At 41.6% G+C, this 24,632-nt stretch overlaps 1 protein-coding gene across 1 annotated transcript in view; it reads left to right on the top strand.

Annotated features, from left to right (window-relative positions):
* The window catches only part of SLC4A1 (solute carrier family 4 member 1 (Diego blood group)), a 56,836-nt gene extending 41,013 nt beyond the window's left edge, over positions 1 to 15,823 (top strand). Inside the window, exons 14-20 of the mRNA XM_063300635.1 lie at positions 2,655 to 2,831; positions 4,440 to 4,529; positions 5,325 to 5,485; positions 5,822 to 6,075; positions 7,271 to 7,440; positions 13,281 to 13,454; positions 15,605 to 15,823. Coding sequence (XP_063156705.1) covers positions 2,655 to 2,831; positions 4,440 to 4,529; positions 5,325 to 5,485; positions 5,822 to 6,075; positions 7,271 to 7,440; positions 13,281 to 13,454; positions 15,605 to 15,685 — 1,107 coding nt within the window. The 3' untranslated portion in view covers positions 15,686 to 15,823. The remainder of the gene's footprint in view (positions 1 to 2,654; positions 2,832 to 4,439; positions 4,530 to 5,324; positions 5,486 to 5,821; positions 6,076 to 7,270; positions 7,441 to 13,280; positions 13,455 to 15,604) is intronic.
* The last annotated feature ends 8,809 nt before the right edge of the window (positions 15,824 to 24,632 follow it).

The raw sequence follows: 24,632 nt of genomic DNA, 5'->3' as shown, positions 1-24,632 counted from the left end.
AAATCCGTCACCATGGGAATCCTCCTACTTCAAGAAGTAATCTCTTGATGTCCAATTATTCTTATCCTGTTTCCTGCCCTTTAGCAGGTAACTGTCCATGAGAAGACCTGCCCTCTTAACCCACAACTCCTAAGCTTACTTTGCACAGCATTTGCACATATGTGCAGGATGAAACCAGCACCTGCAGGCAGGCTTTGAGTATCCTATTAATGAAGAGTAGCAGTTTTGCACAGGCAGAGAATGTATTGGATGTACAGTGTTTGGGAGAGGCTAAGGGACCTCCTGGGAAAATGTTCAGGGAAAAATAAGTAGAGAAAGGATTGGAGATGATAAATACCAGTGGGGAGCATGATGCCATTTGAAGGCTGAAGCAAGGGAAGAACATCTTAAATAGCATCACATACCCACTTTTGCCTGTTGCTCTGCTTGCCCCCCCCCTTGGGGGGCCATTGCAACTTTGATTACTTTTGGTAGTTCTGCAAAGGCCGCTGCTACTGCCACTGCCGCCACCAAGCTGCCCTCTCTCATTGGCTGGTAGCTGGCAAAACACAATAGTAATTGCTTACAGTTTCCATAACTCCTTTGCTTGTTTGCTTGCCTGCTTTATTTTTGAACCCACACATAAATGTTGTACTCTTCCATTTTATTTTAAAAAGCACAATCTGTTTGTTAGATATTATCTGTGTTTAGCATGAACAAACTATGTGTCCTTGCATACCACAGGGAGAACCTAACCTGTGCAGCTAGTATTTGGTTCCTGCATTATGCAAAGCTTCAACATCAGGTTAATTGGATAAATATAGTTAAGCTATGGGTGAGCATAAGAGAAAGGAGGAACTGTAGCTAACCATCAGTATATGCTGTGTCCTGCTAGCTACCAGGAAATCCATTCCTACAGGAGTCAATCTTATTGCAAAGCCTTCAGAGTAAGTTTCCCACACAGTACTCTTGACAGAAATGCTTTACATTAGGGGGAAAAAAGAGTTGAATGCATTTCCACATTCTTCTATATTTAGGAATATGCCCATATTGCCACAAAGTAGAAGGTAAATTTAAAGAAGAATGGACATGATTTATGTAATGTGTGGTTTCCTATTTTAGTCACCCCTTATTCAAGGATAAATGATGATAAATAAATGACAGATTAGAACATGTGTTTGTTCCCTGGATGTGACTGATAAAAAATAGTAGGAGGAGAAAAAACTTTTACTGGGGCAAAGGAAATGCTTTTTTCCCCCTTTTTCTAACCTTGCCTATCAGTGATATATATATATAAGCCATTGACAGCAAGGAAGCAGGGAAGGATCAGTTCTCTTCATACCATAAATCCCATCACAGAGAAGAAAGTATCTGTTTCCAAACCACTTTTAACCTGAAATCTCATCCAATATAACATTATTCCAGAAACCAGTTTTTGAAGAATCCCCTTATTGCCAACTGGAATAAGGCTATAAATCCTGCTGCATCAGACCAAGGATCTATTTATTCCTGCATCTTGTTCTCAGTAGTGATTGGCCTCCTTGTGGTCAGTCCTAAGCCTCTACAATTTTGAACATAAAGCATTTTTTCCTGATCTGGTGCCCTCTGAGTGTGTTTTGACTGGGACTCCCCAGAATTCCTAGCTTGCATGAACTTTTCTCATTGGAAATTATGGGAGTTATAATCCAACATATCTGGAGGTCCTTTCTAGGATCTAAAATCAATTTCAAAAAGTGTTGCCACTGCTCTACTTTTAGCGTCCATGTGGCTTTGAGGATGGATGGTTCCTACAGTTGGATAATTTTATCATGTTATTGCAAAAATAACAAGATTTGAGCTACAGTCTCCTGGAGCCATCTTTGTCAATAGATAGTGAAAGCATTTTGCTAAATACGGCTGATCAGCCAGTTGTGATCATTCTGAGACAGGGATCATGTGGTTCTTCCTGCGAACCTCATAGCAGAAATACTGCACTGCATAGTTTGGGGATCTGCCACCAAAAATTCTTCAGAAGCTGCAGTTGTACAGAAGACAGCCACCAAAATTAGCTTGATTTCATATTACCAATTTTAAGGGACTGCCACTAACTGCCTGTTTGTTTCCAGGTCCAATTCACATCACAGTACTAGATTTCAAAATCTTAAAAGCCTTGGGATGCCAGTGCATAAAAGAGTACCTAATCCTATTTTAGTCCACCCCTACTTTAAATTATCTGTTGATGGTGACCAGTCCTTTTCCCCTTAGCTTGGATGGAAAACAGACGGGAGACATTTGTTGGTTGCGGTAACCTAGTTAAATACCAAATGGCAGAGGTGTGCTTGCTACCATCTCTATCTTGTAGAAATCAGCAAAACCTGATCTGTTCCAATCTGTGGTATCTATATGTTTTATCTGCCACTTTTAGTTCTTTGTTTTAAGGGGATTGTATTTTTAATTGGTGAGTTGCTATGAACTGCCCTGGAATCATTTTTTATGAAAGGTACTATATAAATATTTGAAATAAATAAAATAGATTTTCATGTAGGTCATTAAAAACTATGTTTGGTAGAGGTGGCTAGGAACTTCTCTGCCTAATGAAGCAACAAGCTGATGAGTGCATACTAGGTAATCTTAGTGTCAAAAAAGTTCATTTTCCTGCCTGTTCAGCTTTCTAACCTATTTTCCTCCCATTGCAGATTTTTAAAGAGCACCCTCTGAAAGAAGCATATAAAAACATCACTCTTTCCAGAGATGAAGAACCAAGTGATCCTGCACCCAATACTGCTCTGCTTTCTCTGGTGCTCATGGCAGGAACATTTTTCACTGCTTTTTTCTTGCGCAAGTTCAAGAACAGCAGTTTTTTCCCTGGCAGGGTAAATCGTGTTTAGCTCTTGGATGAAATAGAATTTTTGCATACATAAGACTTTAGGAAGAAAGGAGCTTAAATCTGTGCTTGCCCACAGGGGTTTAGTCTGCTGTGTTCCATCCATAGTTGGAATCAAATGCACTATAAATTGAAGCTGTGGGATGCTGGGAGAAAGGTTTTAATTATCAGCTTAATTTACAATTATTATAATAGAAAATCTAAAGTATTTAATAATCAACAGGGCTGCAATTCACTTAGATTGAAATCCACTTACTTGGAAATAAATCTTATTGAATTCGAAGAGGCTTACTACTGAATAAGTATGCCTAGGATTGCATTAATAAGCAATAATAAGGTTATTTCACTGGGTGACTCTCCCAAGAATAAATAAAAATAGACTGCCTTTGTGCAAAATTCATGCTGATATTTAAATGGACAACCACAGGATTGGATAGTTTGCATTGAGCATACAAAAATATGTATTGAACATAAGGCTTTCAGTTTAAAAACCTACTTACTAATGTTTAAATCTACAAAGGCAGATTTAAAAATTACAGATACTGTACATAGGGAAATCTCAGAAGTAAAAAAATATATAGCTTTTAAACAAAGGGAGGGGACTTCGGCATCCTGCAGAGCTCTTTTCTTCTAATGTCTAACATTGCAATTCTGTATATAGGATTCACAGGGATTACTTCCAAGGTTGTATATGGAATTCACAAGGATTACTTCCATAGATGCAGATGCAGATAGATACGGGTTAAAAACTTGGAAGTAATCCCTGTGAAATTCAGTAAGACTGCCATTCTATCATACCTGCTAATCGGAAAATAAATCTCAGTTAAAACAGCATTTCTGTATAAATGTACACAGAATGTATTCTGCTGCAAGAGAAGTCGGGCATTTTTGTATAGAGTACATGTATTGGCTTAAGTAGCAAAGTGTAGATAAATTGCACAATTTATTCTTGGCATATTTCAGATAAAAGTTCCAATGTATTATTTATGAGATTTCCTCCCCCAATGTACAGATATCTGTTTCATTATCACCATTTAGGTTTAGAAAAAAAATACATTAGCATGGAGATAAGAAGCTTGAGGGTGTAGCTGAATTACAGTTTGCAGATCTCTGAGGATTGGTCATGGCAGCTGGGGCTGCTGGGAGTTTAGCATTATCTGGAGGGCCACGGGTTTCAACCCTGCATTAATAGCTCAGTCTGTGGTCATTTCCACACTCGCAATTTCTAGCATCCTTTAGAGTCAACAAGCCATAATGGTGCCAAAATAATAGTAATGAGGAAAAGCTTTATATCATTACAGTGATGGCTGAGTGACATTGTAAAAGTGCTATAAGTTACTAACGGGGAAATTTCCTGTGAGAACAATGTTTGTTTGTTTGTTTGTTTGTTTGTCTGAATCCCCTGTTCTCAGTATGCATGCAGATAGAGAAGGCTATGACTTGGATTTTAGAGCAGACTTTCTAATGCATTATTACCTTTTCTTTCAAATGCCAGTGTGGATGGCAACCTGGAAGCTGAGAATTTCTGCTCTATCTTCTGATATATCTGCCCTTCCTCTTCCCTATCTCCTTTACATACTTCTTGTTTTTTTGACAGCTTCGACGAGTGATTGGTGACTTTGGTGTCCCTATTGCCATCTTCATCATGACATTGGCAGATAAGTTTATTAAAGATACCTACACTCAGGTGAACAACACTTATTTCTCAATGCAGCCCCTCCCCTCTACTTCTTTTGCTTTTAGTCTAGTGGGTTGGTGCATAAATGCCCCTTCTGTGCAGAAGGGAAGGAAGGTGCTCATATACAATCCTCCTCTTCGAAGGGTTAACCTGATTGTTTTTCAAGTGAGTTTGCCTAAGAGACTTAAAGTAAAAGGATAGTATGACCCCTTGCCCACCATTCCAAATATAGAAGTTGGCTGCACTGGCCGTTGAATCTGATTTCAACATTACAGGTGGAAAAATTCTTACACTGCATCAGAGGGCAGCAGGCTTGTAGGGGACAGAGAATGAAGAGGATCGTGAAATTCACAAAGCCCATCCAATCTTCCTCTTTGGCATCCATCTCCTAAGGGAACTATTTTATTACTCCTGGCCTTTCAGAAGGGAGTAAAAACATGGCTATGCCACCTGGCCTGGAATAGGAGGGGGGACAGCCATTCATGGGGGTGGTTGGCCCCATGAGGATGCCTAGATTAAAAGCTTCCCATCTTGAATTGTATATTTTATTTGCTATATTTTATATTTTAGACTTTGTATTTGTATTTTTTATCTATTTTTATTGAATTGTTTTAGTGACTCGTTATTTTTAGTATTGTAAGCCGCCCAGAGTCATTGTGTACGAGACGGGCAGCAGAGAAATTTAATAAATAAAATAAATCATGTTTAATGACCAGGCTGGTCCTATTTTCCTTAGTGGGATGGGCAGGATACCAACAGATATAGAGTCCATTGATTTTTCTCTTGTTCTCTTGCTTCTCCCAGAAATTGAAGGTCCCCAAAGGCCTTCAAGTCTCCAATCCTGAAAAGCGGGGTTGGTTTATCCATCCATTAGGAAATGGATTCCCCATATGGATGATGTTTGCTGCAGCGTTGCCAGCTCTCCTGGTTTTCATTCTCATCTTCTTAGAGACACAGATTACCACGTAAGAAATTGATGAAAAAGATAAGATGGGATAAAATGAAGATAAGTGAGGACTGACCCAGGGATGAAATATGGCAAAAGGGCATAGGATAGATAAAAAGAGAAAAGACAGGGAAAGGAAATCAGGATGCAAGAAATGCCTCATGGGTTTAAACAAGAAATGGGTGATTATGTGATTCCAATTTTACACTGATTCCATATCAACTGCAAAATAAAATATGTAGATATAAGTTTGACAAAGTTATTTTGGTAGAACCTGATAGTAGAGATATCAGGTCTGTAATACAATATTAAAATAGCAAGCAAATACTCTGTTTTGATTTTGCTTCTGCTTCAGGCTGATTGTAAGCAAACCTGAGAGGAAGATGGTGAAGGGTTCAGGTTTCCATCTCGATCTCCTCCTTATTGTTGGCATGGGAGGTATTGCACCACTTTTGGGCATGCCCTGGCTGAGTGCCACCACAGTGAGGACTGTCACACATGCTAATGCTCTGACAGTTATGTCCAAGACTACCGTGCCAGGAGAAAAGGCCTGCATCCAGGAGGTCAAAGAACAGAGGGTGACTGGCTTCCTGGTGGCTATACTTGTAGGTGAGTTCTTCTGCAAAAGGTTCCATCGATTTCATTCATGTGTTTTATTTATTTATTTCAAATTTTATAAGGCTGCCCAGCTCGGACAGTGTGACTCTGGGCGGCATACAGCATAAACGGACAACAAATTAAAAAGAAGAAAAAACAAAGAAAACCATCTACAACAAACAGACAATAGATAAATACAAAATATAAAATGTAACTGTAAAATGGCGACCAACCCCACAACAGAACAACCACAGGAGGGACTACCACTCAGCCAGCCCCTAATGCCTTGGGAAAGAGCCAGGTCTTAAGGGCTTTCCTAAAGGCGAGAAGAGTTGGGGCCTGTTGAACAGTGGTGGTGGTGGGGGGAGATGATACAGCAGGGGCAATCACAGAAAAGGCATGTTTCCTAGGACCCATAAGATGACAAGGTTTAAAAGAAAGAATCTGGAGTGTGCCCTCCCTGTGGGACCGTGTGGGGTGGGCAAATATTCTTGGGAGAAGATGGTCCCTCGAGTAACCTTGTTCTTTGCCATGTAGGACTTTAAAAGTAATCACCAGCACCTTGAGTGATTGTCAAAGGATTAGCCTGACACAGCCTATGTCCTGTTCACTTATAAAGCAGATGTGATAGGAAAAAGTGAGGTGTCTTTTTTTTTTTGACAGTAAATGGTGAATGCAGATAATAACAGCTGAACCTCCTTTACGTTATCTCCCTGGAGTTTATCATGTTGTCTTAAGCATTTGAAAAGGGTTTAATTGCAGTGTACATGTTGAACTTGCTAGGTTATAGATATACAAACTCTGAGTAACTCCCTATTCCCATCATCCCTCCTGTTGCCATAAGTAGTTGTGATCATTTTTACAATAGCTGGATGTATGTCTGCTTAACACAATATGGAAAAGGACACCTCTCACATTCAGAGGAAATATATACCTTTGATAAGCCAAAACTGGATCCTTGTCACCCGGAAGACTGATTACTGACTTCGTGCTCTGCTTAAGAGTATCTGGTTGTATCCAGCAGATATGGGTAAGAAGAATGGTAGGCAAGATTGCTTTCATTCTCTCTTCCAGTGGGGAAGGAGAATTCTACCATTTTTGCATTCCAATTGGAGCCATGCATGTGTATGTCTTTAATCTTTAATTATATTTAATTTTTTTAATTAAATCTCTTTGAACTGCAGCATTGCCTTTTGCTTACCTACAGGCCTCTCCATACTCATGGAGCCCATCCTGAAGTTGATTCCACTTGCAGTACTCTTTGGCATCTTCCTTTACATGGGGGTGACATCTCTCAGTGGGATTCAGCTATACGATCGCATCCTTCTCATGCTGAAGCCACCCAAATACCATCCGGATGTGTCTTATGTTACAAAAGTAAGCTTTGGAGGCACAGCTAATACATTTTTCTTGAATTGTGATCTTGATAATTGCTGAAGTGGGGGAAACAGATAAATCCATGGGTCCAGAACCTTGCTCCCCAAACATTTATTTATTTATCTATTTATTTATATTTCAAATTTCTGTCACCTCCCATCTCCCCCAAAGGGGGACTCTGAACGGTTTACAACAAACTACACAAATTAAAACCATAAAACGTAAATTACTATACAGGCTATCACTGTAAATAGATAAATATATGATCCTTGTGGCGAAAAGCTCTCATTCAATGGGGAGGGCACTATGGTGCCAACCACCCCCAGGAAGAGCTGTTGCCCTTCATCCAGAATCCTCTGGAGTTGTAACACCGCCACTTTCTCAACCACCTTCCCCAGAAAGGGTAGGTGGGAGACAGGACGAAAATTGTCCAACACAGTAGGGTCCAGTGATGGTTTCTTGAGGAGGGGGTGTATCACTGCTTCCTTGAAGGCAGCCGGAAACACCCCATCTCTCAAGGATGTTTTAACCATCGCTGGGCCCAGGGCCGCAACTGGGGGGGGCAAGCGGAGCATGTGACCCAGGCACCGCGCTGGGGGGCACCAAAATGGGCGCAGAATCCATGTTTGCCCCGGGTGACACAGACCCTAGTTGTGGCCCTGGCCGGACCCAACCACATGTCACCTCCCGGGCTGATTTTACCAGCCAGGGAGGGCATGGGTCTAGATGACATATGGTAGCATTCACAATCTGGAGGACCTGTGCACTTCCTCAGGCCCAGCTAGATCAAATGGGTCCCAGATAACATGGTAAGTACACTCCCTTGGCATCTCCTCAAACTATGCCTCACGCATAGAGTCCAACCTGGAATGGATCTGAGCAATTTTATCCTGCAGATGCCCAGAAAACTCCTCCACATGGCCTTGTAGGTGGGTAACTGAATCCACCTTACCCAAAAGGGAACAAGTGATCTTAAACAGGGCCGCCGGGCGGCAATCTGCAGACGCAATAAGAGCAGAGAAATATTGATGTTTCTCCACTCTTATCGCCACAAGGTAGGCCTTAATAGCAGCTGTAGCTTGTGTTCGGTCAGATTCGGCCTTTGTCTTCCTCCAGTGGCGCTCTAGATGTCTCCTAACCCTCTTCAGAACCCTCAACTCCTCCGTGAACCATGGGGAATGTTGGGCTGAATGGGACAAGAGAGGCCGCATAGGCGCAATCCTGTCCAAGGCCCCAGCTGCCTCCCTATTCCAGGCTGCGGCTAGGACCTCCACTGGACCATGCAGTAGATCCTTGGGTATAACCCCCAGCTCCCTCTGAAACTCTACCGGGTCCATCAGTCACCAGGGGTGGACCAATCGAATGGGTCCTCCCTCCCTGCGGAGTGGGGCAGCACAAAAGAATCTCAGGGCCACCAGGGTGTGGTCTGACCATGACAACGGGGACAGATCTAGCTCTCCCCTCAGATCACATTGCCACTGCTCCGACAAGAAAACCAAGTCTGGAGTGAGACCACTGTCTTGAGTTGGGTCCCAAATAATCTGGGACAGGCCCATGGCTGCCATGGTAGCCATGAACTCCTGAGTCACCTCTGAGGCACGCCCCAGGGATGGCAGGTTGAAGTCCCCCAGAACCATAAGCCTGGGGAACTCCACTGCAAACCCTGAGACAGCCTCCAGCAGCCCAGGCAGGGAGGTTGCCATGCAGCAGGGAGGTTGGTACAGCAGCAACCCTCCCAACTGTTCTCAGGAACCCAACTTGAAGAACAGGGTCTCACAACCGGCCACTTGTGGAGCAGGGCCCCTGAAGGCCACTAGAGACTCTCAGATGACAATCGCCACCCCACCTCCCCTGCCCCAGTGTCTCGGCTGGTACCACACCTGAAACCCGGCCAGGCACATTTCTGAGAGGGCTAACCCCCCCTCTGGGCCCAGCCAGGTCTCGGTAATACATGTCAGTTCTGCCCCCTCCTCAGTGATCAGATCACATATGAGGGGGCCTTGTTATTGACTGACCTGGCATTCAGCAGCAGCAGCCGGAGACCAGGGCCCTCAAGGATCTGCTGTCCAGGGCCTGGGGCTGAACCTGGAGGGCTGGAACACACCACCGGTAACAAACACCAGGGGTGTCTTCCCCAAAGATGGCCTGCCCTCCGGTTCCCGTCATACCATCCCCAGCCCATCACCACCTCAATAGGGTAACCTGCCCTGCAGCCTCCAGAGTTTCCAGGCCCACTTGCCTCCAATCCTGGACCTCCAGAAACCCTGGGTTGGAATAAGGTTCCCCTCCCCCACACACACATCCTCTCACACTGAACCAGCCTTGGGTGATGGTAGGCCCCCCCGGTGTACCAGCTCCCACTCTCGGCGCAGCTAGGGCCCAGCCACCACCCCACACCCTCACTGTGCCCCCCCTCAGCCTCTCTCACTGGTCGTAGGGGGTACCCCACCCACTCCTACCCACCACCTGTCTCTCACTCAGGGGTGGGTACTCTCACATAGTCCAAACAGCCCTAGACTCCCACAGAGTCTCTCATCCCCGAAGGGGAGTACCACACTCACACTGAGGGGCCCTTGAAAACTCTCTGCCGCCCTAAGTAAATTGGGAAATACTAATCCACCATTCCAACCACTAAGACCCCTATGTTCTTAAAATCAACAAGGATGTCACACCAGGACCACTTCACCACCCGGGTCCCATACAGTATCAGGCTGGCCCCTCCAGCATCGGCAAAGTTCGTCATGCCACCAAGCCCCACTCCGCAGCACTGGAGATTGACATGCCATCAACCTCCAGACAAGGGTCTAGACTGGGGTCCAAAAAGCCCCCCAAAGGCCCCCACTGTCCACTGGGGCCTACAGGAGATCCACCAGAGTGCTCTGCCGCTCTTCCATTCCAGTAGGGAGGTTCCACCCGCAGGGCCCATCTTGCTCTGCCACCTCGCCAAAGCTGCCAAGTCAGGATCCAGGAGACCCTCCAAAAAGTGCCAGAGTTCACTGGCTGGGTTCAGAGGCTCCACTAAATCCACTGCTGAATCCTCAGGATTTGTCCTGGATTCTTGTCTATGACTTCCACATAGAGTATTGATGTTGCTTCTGCCTCCTTGGGAAGCCAAGCTGATCTTCTGCATTAGCTGTAGTGCAGATACAAATCTGTTCTGCAATTTGTTATGCTGGAGTTCTGCAAAGCTTGAGGGTGAATTGTTTTCCCATTTACAGGAACTCTTGCTTTACCCTGTCTCATGCCATTTGAACTCAGATTTATCAGTAAGCTAGATTTTGATCTTTCTTGTCAGTTTCTAGGTGGTTTTACTAACCTTGTAAAAAAAAACACCTGTCAGTGTTGATTACCCCTGCTTACATAAGCTGTATACATCAACATTCTTGCCTCATTCCTCCTCTGGATTCAAGTGGGCTATTCCTGTCTCACTTCCAATACCCATCCACACAGAGACTTTGCACAGAAACCCTATAGCCATGGTTGTAGCTGCTGGGAAGAGAGCTTGGCTACAGAATTATGGCATCATGCCTTCATCACTGCTTTCAAGAGAAATATATATGCAGGAAGAATATCTTCATGGAGAGATAGTTTGTGAACAGCTAAAAAACCTGAGGTGAGGGAAGCAGTTTATTCCCTCCTCCACTTTCTGTGATATAGAAGCCACTTGATTTTGATTATTCCAGGGATAGCTGTAGCTCAGGGAGCAAAGCAGCAACCAAGGATTTTTGCCCTCTCCTATTGGATGGCTGGCAGCAGAACCGATTTGCTTATAACGTTCTCTGCTTCTTCTCAGTGTTGCAAATGAATTGGCAAGAATGAGAATGGTTGTATGGGCAGGTTCAAAACACTGGAGGGGTTGGGAGAATAAAACAGTGCCATGTGGAAGTGTCCATAGACAAGCCAAAGATTTAAGTGGAGATGATATACCCCTTTCTGGGCTGTGTTTACCTATCTCACTAAACGAAAGTTTGGTTAGAAGTATCACAATTCTTTTATCAAAGTCTTAAGCATATCTACTTCCAGTTCAGAGGGCTACCACTGGAAGATTATGGAACCAGAATTTTTAATTGACAAAATGCCTACCTTTAAATTTTTGGTTTCTGCAAATTCAGTACTGTGGTCATTTCAGTTTTTGACAATATGCTAAGCCTGAGACATTAAAAGAGCTGTGAGTGATGCAGGAAGGGACATAAGATGGATGGCACATGTGGTCTTAAATGTTCTTAAATGGACTTCTTTAATAGCATGTTGCGTGAATACAACTCTAGAATCTGTTTTTAGTGTCAGGGTTCCACTTGACAAATGTAAAATCTGTATAAAGAAAAATGCCTTTGAGAATATGAAAAATATCTTTGCTTCTCCAATGAATAAACATGCAGCTGATTGTCACGTATTTTGGAATGTGGGATTAAGAAGGCACCTTAACAGCAGCAGACAGAGGCAGGTTTGAGCCCCCCAGTTACTACCTCTCTGATCATGAGCACAATTTCTTCACGTTTAACTTAAAGCCAATTTAACATACTAAAATTAGAGGCTTAAATCAAACTAGGACTTAGCATGGTTTAGCCTCAGAATCTGTTTTCAGTTCCATCAGTTAGCACTGGGAGGCTTGAAGTCATAATTACAAAGAAAAAATGCATCAAAAAATACTGTTGCTTAGTGATATAGGAAAGAGGAGGAAAGAGTTTCCAGAAGAAAGAGTGTGATCTCTTTCAGGCAGGCAGAAAGACTAGCATCTCAGCTTAGAAATGAGCTACCGGGCGGTTGGGTTCACATGATTCGCTTGCCATGGTTGATTTAGTCATAGTTTAATTAATTGAACCAATGGAATTAGTTCAATAAGGCTCAGCAGGCTGTGTGATTACAAAACACTGGGCAGAGTAAAATCTCTAGTTAAGTTGACCATGGGACAAGTGTATCATGGAAATACAGCTACTGAATCATAAACTAACCACAAAGGCATTGTAGGAGGAGAGCTGTGTTAGTCAATGATAGCAAAAAATCAGGAGTCTGGGTGCACCTTTTCTGACTAACAAATTTTATTAAAAAGCCTACTTTTTCTGTGAGCTGCAACTCACTTCTGACTTGAATGCATCAGATGCATTGTACATCAATCAAGCCATTTTGTGCATCTGACTTCTGATTAACCACAAAAGCTGTATTTGCACAATACACTATTGGCTAATAGGCTACAAAGTGGTTGGCTAATTTATGGCTTGGTGTGCTGTTAGATCACAACCATTGAAATATACCAAAATATGACCAGGAGGGCTGGTAGCTGAGTGATAAAAACAATGTTTTGCATATGGAAGACCCACAGTCTAATATAAAGCCAAAGAGTCTTCAGGTAGCAGGCCTGGGAAAGACCTCTGCATGATATCTTGAAAATCTGTGATGGCCAGATTTTGACACTAATATTTTCAGTGACTTGATCATGATTCATACTGTTATGTTTGGTTTTAACTCTAGCATGTTGAATAAGCCACAATAGTCATGTTCAAACCTACATTAAGCCATAAGCCACAATGGCTGAATTTGCATACTAGACTAAGCCATAATTTGTGCTATCCTTGTTGTTGAAATCTCAGTGGCTGAGTTTGCACATAATGGTGTGACATGTACTATGGTTAACAAACCACAATGGCTGGACTTATATATTGCATCAAGTAAAAAACAAATAAAAAATACGTCTTTGCACGGTGCGCTATTTACACATGTGTGCACACACGCACACGCACAAATATAATACCATTGTCAAACTAATAATGATGCTGACCAGTAATAAGAGGGGGAGAGCCTGCTAATATTGCCAACTGTTCCTGTTTCTTTTCATTCCCAAGGTAAAGTCCTGGCGTATGCACATCTTCACCCTCACCCAGATTCTCTGCCTAGGATTGCTGTGGGGAGTGAAATCCAGCCCAGCCTCCCTTGCCTTGCCTTTTATCCTCATCCTGACGGTCCCTCTTCGACGCTTCCTGCTCCCTGTCATTTTCACAGACCTTGAGCTCAAGTGTGTAAGTACTGTTGTGCTCTCTCTTCTCCCTCAACAATGGGAACGTCTGATGGGGAACTTATTTATTTATGTATTTACGTATTTATTGAAAAGATTGTATGGCTGCCCATCTTAAAGCACAACTCTGAGTAGCTCACAACAACAAAACCACAAAACCATAAAAATCATAAAGCAAAAACTAAAAACCCAGCACCTCATTCATCCCCCTGGAATGCTCCAACAACCAGCCACAGAGATCATCACTTGCACCTGAAATGACAGAAGCAATAGAACAACCCAAGATTTTTATGATAGCCTTTATGATTGCTTAGGAAACTGAGAGCTTCCCTTATTAGTCTACATCAGTGTTTCTTAACATGGCCAGCTGGGGAATTCTGGGAGTTGAAGTCCACACATCTTAAAGTTGCCAAGGTTGAGAAATACTGGTCTATATCATCGTTTTCATACCGTGTTCCAAGGAACTCTGGGATTCTTTTGAAATTTTCTAGGCTTTCTTCAAGATGAAGGTCAGTAATGGCCAGCTAACTTCCTTCAGAGAAGTCTTGAGGCTTACCCACAGCCAGAAAAGAGTACCAGGGGTGCACCTGCAATTCATATGGAGCAGCAACATATCCCAGCTTGCTCGCCTCTCAAACTTCTGAAATGCAGGGCTGCCCAAAGCAGATGAATACTGGTGGGCTCAAAGGAAATATGTCTTCATGCAGGTCTTATTTAAAGTTTGCGATTTCCTTCCACAAAATGTCACAGCCACCAACTTGAAGAGCTTTAAGAGGGAATTGGCCACATTTATGGATAATAAGGATTATCAGTGGCAGAGCAGATACCCTAGCTATATGCCTCTCCCAGAAAAATTCTCCTATGATGCCATAATTCATACCATTCCCCTACAATAATATTTCCTCTTTTGGAACAGGTCTACTAGCAGAATGGTCATCTGCTGGGGTATTCCAACAGCATTATCTGTCATTGTGTCAATCTCATTCAAATTTTATTGAATCTTTATGCCTCTTAAATAGGGAAATTTGTGTATAAGATTAGGTTCTTCCAAATTACTACAATAATGCATGCAAAGTGACCACTGCCTTTGTTAGTCATGGCAGGGTGACATGATTGAAGAAACGCTCACATTCATATCTGGCAGCTCCAAAGAATTAGATTGGGCCGAAGTTTCTTTTGCCTCTGGATCCAAAATCTGAGGCACCTGAGAGAACACAAAGCATTTGCATTATTTTGGTCTCCGGTTCTTCAGTGCAAGAAGGAAATCTGTGAACTTCTGTGCACTTCAGATCATCCCTAATAATGTTTATAACATACAAAGAATTTTGCAGGTGTTATATTTGTCTTCCAACCACCTTCTGAGGATGCCCCACAACATAAGGATAAGGAAGTTAAGGAACTACATAGGACAGTTGAATATATATGAAATTGGTGAAATAATAACAGTGATAATAAGCCATCAAGATGTTGTTGACTCTTAGTGACCGCATGGATATATTTTCTCCATGATGATTCAAATGCTCAGCAGAAAATCATGTGTTTTGTGATTCAGTCCCTGACATCTCCAGCTTAAAAGGAACTCAACAAAGGGGTTGGGAGAGATACCCCTGTTCTTTGGCCTTGTAGAAGTTCCATTTTTTTTATCCCTAGTTCCATGTTTAATTTTTGCGTGGAATGTCAGAGGCAGTATTTTACAAAGTAGACAGCAAGGATGAAGTGGGTGGAGACAGTATAAAATCTAAATTTGATTTCATTTGATTTAAAATTAATTAAAAGTAAAATATAATTAATTAACTGCAGCTATCACAGCTGTTCCCCATGTAGTTGATATTTTTCATTTCATTTTTCAGTATTTTCTTTGAATATTGGACTTTGCTGGGAACTTTTGGAGAGCCACTGAGAGCCACACCCAAGGCTTGGAGAGAACAGCTCTTACAAATGTAGTGTTAAAGACTGCACACCCATGGAGTAGACAGTACTAGCTAGATTTTTAATTATCTGATTCTATATATAGGTAGCTTCAGGTATAATGACTATTCAAAACCACTTAATCCTTGGCAAATGAAAAGATGAAGATTTCCCAGGCTTACGTATAGCACTCTGTTTTCTGAGCCATACTTGGCTTCTAAATGTATTCCTCTTATTTCCTTCCAGTTGGATGCTGATGATGCTAATGTGACTTTTGATGAGACAGAAGGCCAAGATGTCTATGATGAAGTCCAGATGCCTGTTTGAGCACCCAGGGTGCTGCTGCCATTAGTCAAATGAGGAACCAAAAATTCTTTCCAAAAACATTGGACAACATCAGAATCTGGAGGAAGATATCCCTATATCTATATGAATCAGAGTGTGTGTGTGTGTGTGTGTGTGTGTGTGTATACACACACACACACACACACACACATACACACACACACACAAAGTATATATATTAATTGCACATTGCCAAACATTCCAGTGGTGTAAATATACATGATTGTCAACACATGGATCCTGTAGGATTTAAGTAACATATTCTTCTTCCAGTCAATTATAGTTCTATAGTGAATCTTAACATTTCTTTCTTAAGATTTAGGAAATAGATGTATTTCTCAGAAGGGAAGGAAAATATCAAGATATGCAAATATTGTTGAAGAGATGAGACATGTTAACAGGGGACCCCATTTTTAATGCAGCCTGTACCCCAGTTGCTTCTCTTCTGTGTTTGTGTGTTTGTGTGTGAAGCTTTATCAGTTGGACATAGAGGAATCAACGCACTCTTCTTCCAAGATAAGAAGCATTTTTGTCACTCACATTGCTAGGCCATGTACACCAATGAATGTCTGTAGACATTCTTTGAAAGAAATGCTGAAAATCCAACACTGTTCTCGGAACTGATGGACCATCTAATGCTGGAATGGACTAAAGCGCAGAAGAAAGAGTGATAAGCTCTTTCTTGGCCACTGGAATTGCAGAATAGGAGAAAGCTGGAGCATGTAAATGAGGCACAGAACAAAGAAGAAACACACTCAGGGTGCCATCCTGGCAATGAAGAGAAGCAACAAGTGTAACCTCAGGACAGAAACCAGAAATGGAAGTGGCAGAACCATCAAGTTTCAAGGATCAAGAATGCTCATTGGCTGTGAAAGGCTGTCAGATAAATCAAATCCATCATAAATCAAATCCACCCCCTGACAGGAGGGGATGACACATTCTAAGAATTGGCTTCCATGGAAAGCTTGTCATCTTTTCCTTTGAAGTTGGATTTCTTGTTTTGTGATTTCATCCTACCACCTTCCCCACTGGCACTTGAACTATGGTAATATGATGAAGGCCTTGTCCAAATGATATCCCAGCACAGTTCTGCCTTGGTTACTTCTGTTGCTTGCTTGTTCTTGTAGTTAGGTTTTAACAAATGCTACTGTTTTTTTCCCTAGGCTGGAATCTATCCAAGCTCATAGCTGAGAAAATATGCCACTTGACAGTAAATTAATGTATCCTAGATTATAATAACTAGAGCTGTATAGTTGAAAGTGTAGGCATAAGCTACTATCTGGTGCATATTGACATCCTGAGACTCTTAGCTTCCAATTAAATAGCAATATTTCTAGTCCTCATGGAGCAGAACAATTTTGTAAATCTCACCAGTCTGTCCTTCCTCCTCCCCCTTGCTTATTAACTATTCCAAAGTATTCAAAAACCTGTATCCAAGAAGCCAAGCTAAGCTGATGTCTGAAAACTGGCTAAATTTACAGAAAAGACTGTTATTGCAAAATAGGGATTTAATTTTTGCACACCTTGCTTTAAGGATATTTCATGTGTGTCAATCTAACAGTGCTTATCTACAACAATATACAACTTTCTCCCTCTCCCACCTCACGTTTCTGCACCAGCTGTGGCTAGCAGCTCTGAATCAAGCTCTGAGTCCACCTTAACTTTCACTTGGCCAAGCTCTTGTCAAATGGTCTCTGGCAATCCACTTTTTCCTTCTCAGTAATTGCCCACTGAAAGTTTGTCTCCTTATGTTTTTTTTAACCTGATTTTTTTTCCCCTTGGGAGGACAGTAGCAGTGGCACTGAATATAGAGGCTATATTAATGCAGCAGGTTCCCCTTCCCACCTAGGATGTTTGAAAATATTTGTTGTGGTGGTATGAATGAAATACTGGTAGTAGTCATTTCAGCAATATTATTATTTGTTGTTTCCTAAAAAATAATAAAGGTGCTAAAGTTCAATAATATCAGGAATCCTTCGACCTGCCAATGCACACCTTCAAATCCCAGGCATGCATGAGCTACCATGGTGATGCACTATGAATGAAAACTTTCAGCCCATGCCTAAGATGTCTTCTCTTTATGATTTTACATTATCCAGAATTGAACCCTGGCTCTAATGAAGCACTGCTTAACATAAATTTGATTAGCAGCAAGACTGGGGGAAAAACGAACGGTATTATTTCCTCATGCAATGCATAAACAATTTATGGAGCTTATTGCCCCAAGCTGTAATGATGGACATTAGCTTCTGTAGCTTTAAATAAGGAATTTGATGTATTAAAGACAACTAGATCAGTATGTGTAAGTCATGACAGCCAAATGGAACTTCCTTCTTCAGAGGTATTATGCCAGATTATGAGCATAAACTAATGAGGTGACCACTATTATTGTGTCCTTCATGTGAGCTTCTTAGTTTGTAAGTGTCTTCTGTTAAAAGGCAAAAAAAAAAGGGGGGGGATCCATAGTCTGATCCGTTGGGGTTCTTTATGTCCAAGAAATGTATTCAGCCTTGGACTCTTGGGTTCAGACCCTCTCCCTGATAGAATTCGCCACAATAATTTCAGTCTGTGTTAGCTGAAAGCCACTTTATCTTTTTTATATTAATTGAAACTCCAGGGATTCTTATTCTACATTAATCCTGTAGTATCATTTGCATTGACATTTATGCAGATAGGGGTCTAGATTGACTGCTTTGTCTTTATTAGCAGTGCAACAGATACAAACTCAACCACTTAACTTAGATTCTTCCAGGAGTGCAAAGTGATGTGCATAATACTCCCTCTTGAATATTTCTGCACAGCAACACTCTTGCAATGTGGGCTGGGCTGAGAAAGAGTAATTGACCAAAAGTCATCCTGTTAAGTTTCCATGACCAAGGATGGCCTTCAACATAGCCCTAATCCAACACCTAAATCATAACCCACCAGCTCTCAGTTATCAACATGTTACAGGGATAGGATCCCATCCCCTCCCTCAAGCTGGATTTCTAGTTATAAGTAATGTTGTACACATTTTAAATTAGTGAGAATGGGCTTTTATAATTTATTAAAAATCATATTTAATGTTTCATTTGCTTTGCTTTCTCTGCTTTATCAGATTTTTTTTAACAAAGGCAGCAAATTTACACTTGTGCTTTGCAAACAAGATCTTGGGATAGTGTGCTGCATTTATTTTATGTGATCTTACTCTGACTTAGGTATGATGAAGCCAATATTATTGCAATGATTTTCTTGTTTTGAGCCACACTAAAAGCAATAAACCTCTTTTTAAAAAAAAAACAAATCAGCTGTTCAGTGTATTTGCAATCCAAAACTGCATAGTACTTATGGATACCTATGGATAACACTTATTTATTTATTTTTATTTATTTTTCAAATTTGGCCACCACCCATCTCCCCCAAGAAGATGGCCACTTGGATCATTCTGTATCATTTAGTGTGCCTCTCAAGGCCTTCTTTATGGAGATTGGTTAATGTTTCTTCAACAGGTTGGTGAGATAAAAGCCTTGTTTCTATTTCTAGTGCTAAACAAAGTTTTACAGTTCATCAAAACAAAGCTAGAAGGGAGTGAAGGATTGCACCACACAAAAACCTAAATCTCAGGAATTATAGCCAGCCCTGATTCTTCAGATGGAATTGTTGCTGTTAATGGGAGGAAGAGGAACAGGAATAGTATTTATATACAGGAGCATTTAATCACCTAAGTTCACATTCTCATCAGTGATACTATATTTACAGAACTACTGAAACTACAGTGAAGAGAAAAGAATCTCCTTTTTCCAGGACAAATTAAAATATGGGGGAAATGTTAATAGATGTATTACTTGCTTCCCCATCAAATCTGACATTATTTGATTAATGACATAAGACACATATATTTTAATTGTAATGTTTGGCAATGGAATCCTGTCTATCTTCAGGACCGCATCTTCCCCATTGTTTCTGCCCACCCAACCAGGTCTAGCAGGAAGGGTATGCTCCAGGCCCCCTCCACCAAACAATTCCATCTTGTTGAACCCGGAGTCATGCCATCTCTATGACTGCATCTGCCTTGTGGAACAGCATCGCCTCCGAGATCTGGATGACCCCGCCTAGGTCTTCATAAGGCTCTGAAGAACTGGCTGTTCCCCCAGGCTTTGGAGCTAGGCAATTAGGTGAAGTTTGTTGGTGATGTAGTTTTGCTTGGGAAGTTATTGTTTAACCTGGGTGTCATGAGTTTATACTGTTGTTATGGTTTTAATCTTTCTAGGCACCCAGAGTCCCTGCTGTGAGATGGGCAGCTCTATAAATCATTTAAAAACATAAATATCAGGGATTCTCAAACCCTGGCAGTACTGGGACCCCTGCCTAAAATAATAAATGTAGTTGTGGGCCCTCCTGCCATGAATAAGACTAAAGATTTCATTAGGTTTAGGGTTGGATCACATATAAATATACAGTACCACTTTTTTTAAAAAATATTTTTATTAAATTTTTAACAAGATAAAAACTGTTGGCAGATTGCTGGGAAAGCCTTTGGCCCAGGAGAGATCAGAAAAGTCACACACCAGGCATTTCTATAAAAATAATTTATTTACAGAAAGCAAAACAAAAAAGCTTCTGCATTCTTGCAGGCTCTTAGAGCAGCTACATGCCTACATAGAAGGGAAACAGAAACTAAAACAAGTCCAGGCAAGTTGTTTCCCCCCAGGTGCAAAAATCAACATCTGAAAAGGGGACAGTTGAATTCAACCTCTGCACCTGGCCAAAATGATTAGTTACCATAGTAACCTTAATCTGTAGTAGAAAACATTAACACTCCCCTTTTTATACTACAGAATAAGATGCAAACCAATTTTCTTTGACAACTCTGTCTTTCCATTCACATTATTTTAACATTATCTCCCCTTTGATTTAACAGAAAGCTACCATCCTTCTCCCTAGGTAATTTGTCACAATTCCAAGGCTTTTTAATATGAAATGGCTTTTCATGCAGGCTTCAAAATCAAGCCTTTGTTTTTCTGTTGATGTGAACAGCAGCAAATCATCAACATAAATGCACAGATACATACAGCCTTGTTTGTCTTTCTTCATATATACACATGGATCTGCTTTTCCTTTTTCAAAACCAAAATTCTGCAGTTTTTCATCTAATTTTTGGTTCCAGGATCTAGCAGCTTGTTTTAACCCATAGATTGACTTCTGCAGTTCACAGACTAGATTCTCCCCTTTTTCATAGCCAGGGGGTTGCTGCATGTATAATTTGTGGTCTAAAGCACCATAGAGAAATGCAGTTTGAATGTCATAGTGGTGAACTGACATTCCTTTGAGTGCAGCAATTTTTAATAGTAATCTAATTGATTCACCTTTAGTAACTGGTGCAAAAGTCTTGTCAAAGTCTAAATCTTTCCTTTGAGTGAACCCTTTTGCAACTAACCTTGCTTTATATTTTTGGATTTTGCCATCAGCATCCCTTTTCAGTTTGAAAACCCACCTGCAACCTAGACAGCGTTCATTGGGAGGTAGATTTACCAGTTTCCATGTTTTATTTTCTTTCAAGGATGCTAATTCCTGTTGCATGGCAGAATGCCAATTTTGTGGAATCTCAGGTGGTAAAGCATTCACTTGTTCTAAAGACTCAGGTTCTGTGAATATGTGAAAAGCCTTTACTGTTTCAGCCTGGAAACATGATGGAGGAACGCCTTTATTACTTCTCTGAGATCTGCGAGGTAATACAGGGCTTAAATTTTGACTCCTATCACTTTCCTGAGAAGCATCTGTCTCATCAGACAGATCTTCAGATTGCTTTTCTGGTTTAATGTCCTCATCAGGCAAAAGATCACCATCAGCAAGTCCTTGCTGTTCTCTTGTGGTGGTCAGATCAACTGGAGAGCTAGAGTTTAATCTCCCCCAGTTTTGTTCAGCAAAAGAAGCACTTTTGCTAATTATCAATTTCTCTCCCATTATGAACCTGTAGCTCCTTTGGCTTTGTTCATAGCCAACAAAGATGGCTTTCTTTGTTGTGGGGCCTCCTTTCCTTCTCTGTTGTTTTGGAATATGAACCCAAGCAGTGCTACCAAACACTCTAAGATGGCTTACCTTTGGTTTCACACCATAAAACAAATGGAATGGAGTGTCCTGAATCACAGAGTTATACAATCTGTTTTGTACATAACAGGCAGTAGATATTGCCTCTCCCCAAAGGATAAATGTGAATCTTTAAGCATGCATTCCATCACATTTTGCAAGGTTCTGCCCTTTCTTTCAGCAACACCATTTTGCTGAGGGGTGTAAGGGTTAGAAAGAATTTGTTCTATCCCCTTTTCCACTAGGAACCTTTTGAATTTGTGAGAAAGGTACTCTCCTCCTCTATCACATTGGAGTGCAGATACAGGCCTAGGGAATTTTCTATTTGCCCATGTCACAAAACTTTTAAATTTCTCAAATGCCTCATCTTTATGTTTTAAGATGTAGATAAATGTGTAACTTGAGAAATCATCAATGATGGTCATTGCATACCTTGCTTGTCCAAGACTTGGAGCAAAAGGACCAATAATGTCAGAGTGTACAATTTCCAAAGGTCTAGTTGTAACTCTGTCACTGTGCTTACTCACAGGAGCTTTTAGTGTTTTGCATTCTTTGCAAACTACACAATCTAAGTATTTGTCACAGGGTTTTATCTTTAGGTCAGCACACAGCTGTGGCATTTGTGCTATATGCTTGAAATTAGCATGACCAAATCTCCTGCGCATCAGGTGTACACATTGGTCATGATGTGGAGTGTTGCCAACTGCAGCCTTGCAGCTTGGCTTCCTTGCATTTTGCACAATGTACAAGGAGTCTTTTAATATACCAGTAGCACACAATTTTCCACTTTTACGTATCTCACAACCATTTTTCTTAAATGTTATAACATACCCTGTAGCAGCCAATTGTGCCACAGATAAAAGGTTTGATTGTAAGTTTGGCACATACAACACACCTTTTACAGTTTCTCCCAAGCAGGATAAATACAAGTCACCTTGTCCCATAATTTTGGTCACAGACCCATCAGCCAAAGATACACTTTGTCTTTCAGTTTTAGACAGTGACACAAAAGAGCTTTTACAATTACATAAATGACAATTGGCCCCAGAATCTAACACCCATACATCAGAATTACCCTTCTCAGCAACCTGTGTAATTTGGCTTGTCTGAAGAGCCTTCTTCTGTGTTGCCCTTGTGTTCTTCTTCTCTGTCTTTCTACTCTTGGGTCTCAAGGCACAGTCTTTCTGCAAAAGTCCAGCTGAACCACAAGTGAAGCACCGCTGGCTGGCTAGCGCTGTGGCCTCAGCTTCCTTTCCCTTCTTTTCCCTTGTTTTCTGGTACTGCAGCTTTCCAGAAGAGATGGGGGGGAATCTTTCCTCTCTCTTCTCCCATTCAGCGAGTAAGCGCTGTGTAACATACGATGGGGTGAGGTCTGCTTCAGGCATAGCCTCCAGGGTACAAATCAGTGTGTCTCACGTTTCATTTAGTGAGGACAGGAGGATATAGGATTTTGTGAGAGGTGTAAATTCCATTCCTCTCTCCTGCAACTCAATGAACAGCTGCTGAATATAATGCAGGTGCTCAGGAAGGCTATCTCCTTCTGCAAGGTAGTCTTTGTACAGCTTTTTCATCAGGGTAACTTTACTCCCTGCTGTTGCCTTTACATATAAGTCTCTCAAAGCGTCCCAAAGTTGCTTTGCAGACTACATGCCTCGCACGTGGACTAGCTGATTGTCCTCAACTCCCAGGACAATGGTGACTCTAACCCGCTCATCCTGTCTCAGCCATTCAGCACTGGGATTTTGGGGGGTTTGCTCACCAATTGGCAGCCAAAGATTCTCTCTGCGAAGATACATCTCCATCTTCAGAGCCCAATTCAAATAGTTGGTCTCTGATAGGCACTCCAGAGGCATTGCTGAGGGCTGGGAGGTAGCCATGGCTTCTTCCTTCTTTTGCAAGTCACCTCAGCTGGCTTCTTTGTCCTGTAGACCGGCAGTTGCTGGAAAATCTCCAGGTGGCTCCAAAGAAAATCTTCACAGGTCTTTGCTACCTGCATTTAAATTGTGCATGAGGTGTGGAGCTGATCTCTCTATTCTCTCTGGGTTTTACTGGGCTTATTGGGCTGTTTACTGGGCCCATAACCTGTTGGCAGATTGCTGGGAAAGCCTTTGGCCCAGGAGAGATCAGAAAAGTCACACACCAGGCATTTCTATAAAAATAATTTATTTACAGAAAGTAAAACATATTTAAAAGGCTTCTGCATTCTTGCAGGCTCTTAGAGCAGCTACATGCCTACACAGAAGGGAAACAGAAACTAAAACAAGTCCAGGCAAGTTGTTTCCCCCCAGGTACAAAAATCAACATCTGAAAAGGGGACAGTTGAATTCAACCTCTGCACCCGGCCAAAATTATTAGTTACCAAAGTAACCTTAATCTGTAGTAGAAAACATTAACAAAAACAATACAACTTTTAGAGAAGAACTAAAAAAATGAAGACGAATAGTGAATAGATAAGAAAGAAAATCAGGGGGAAAAAAGAAAAGAGAAAAAAAGAGAAAGAGGAGTGAGCAGTGAGAACAGCAAAAAAGGGTTGTCTGAAAAAGTTAGCCATAACAGAGAAAAATAGCACATAACAGGATCTTGTTGTTTATTTGTTCAGTTGCTTCCGACTCTTCATGACTTCATGGACCAGCCCACGCCAGAGCTTCCTGTCGGTCGTTGCCACCCCCTGCTCCCCCAGGGATGAGTCCGTCACCTCTAGAATATCATCTATCCATCTTGCCCTTGGTCAGCCCCTCTTCCTTTTGCCTTCCACTCTCCCTAGCATCAGCATCTTCTCCAAAGTGTCCTGTCTTCTCATTATGTGGCCAAAGTATTTCAGTTTTGCCTTTAATATCATTCCCTCAAGTGAGCAGTCTGGCTT

This window comes from Candoia aspera, chromosome 4, assembly GCF_035149785.1.
Source record: "Candoia aspera isolate rCanAsp1 chromosome 4, rCanAsp1.hap2, whole genome shotgun sequence".
NCBI lineage: Eukaryota > Metazoa > Chordata > Lepidosauria > Squamata > Boidae > Candoia > Candoia aspera.
This window is presented reverse-complemented; position numbering and strand designations above follow the sequence as displayed.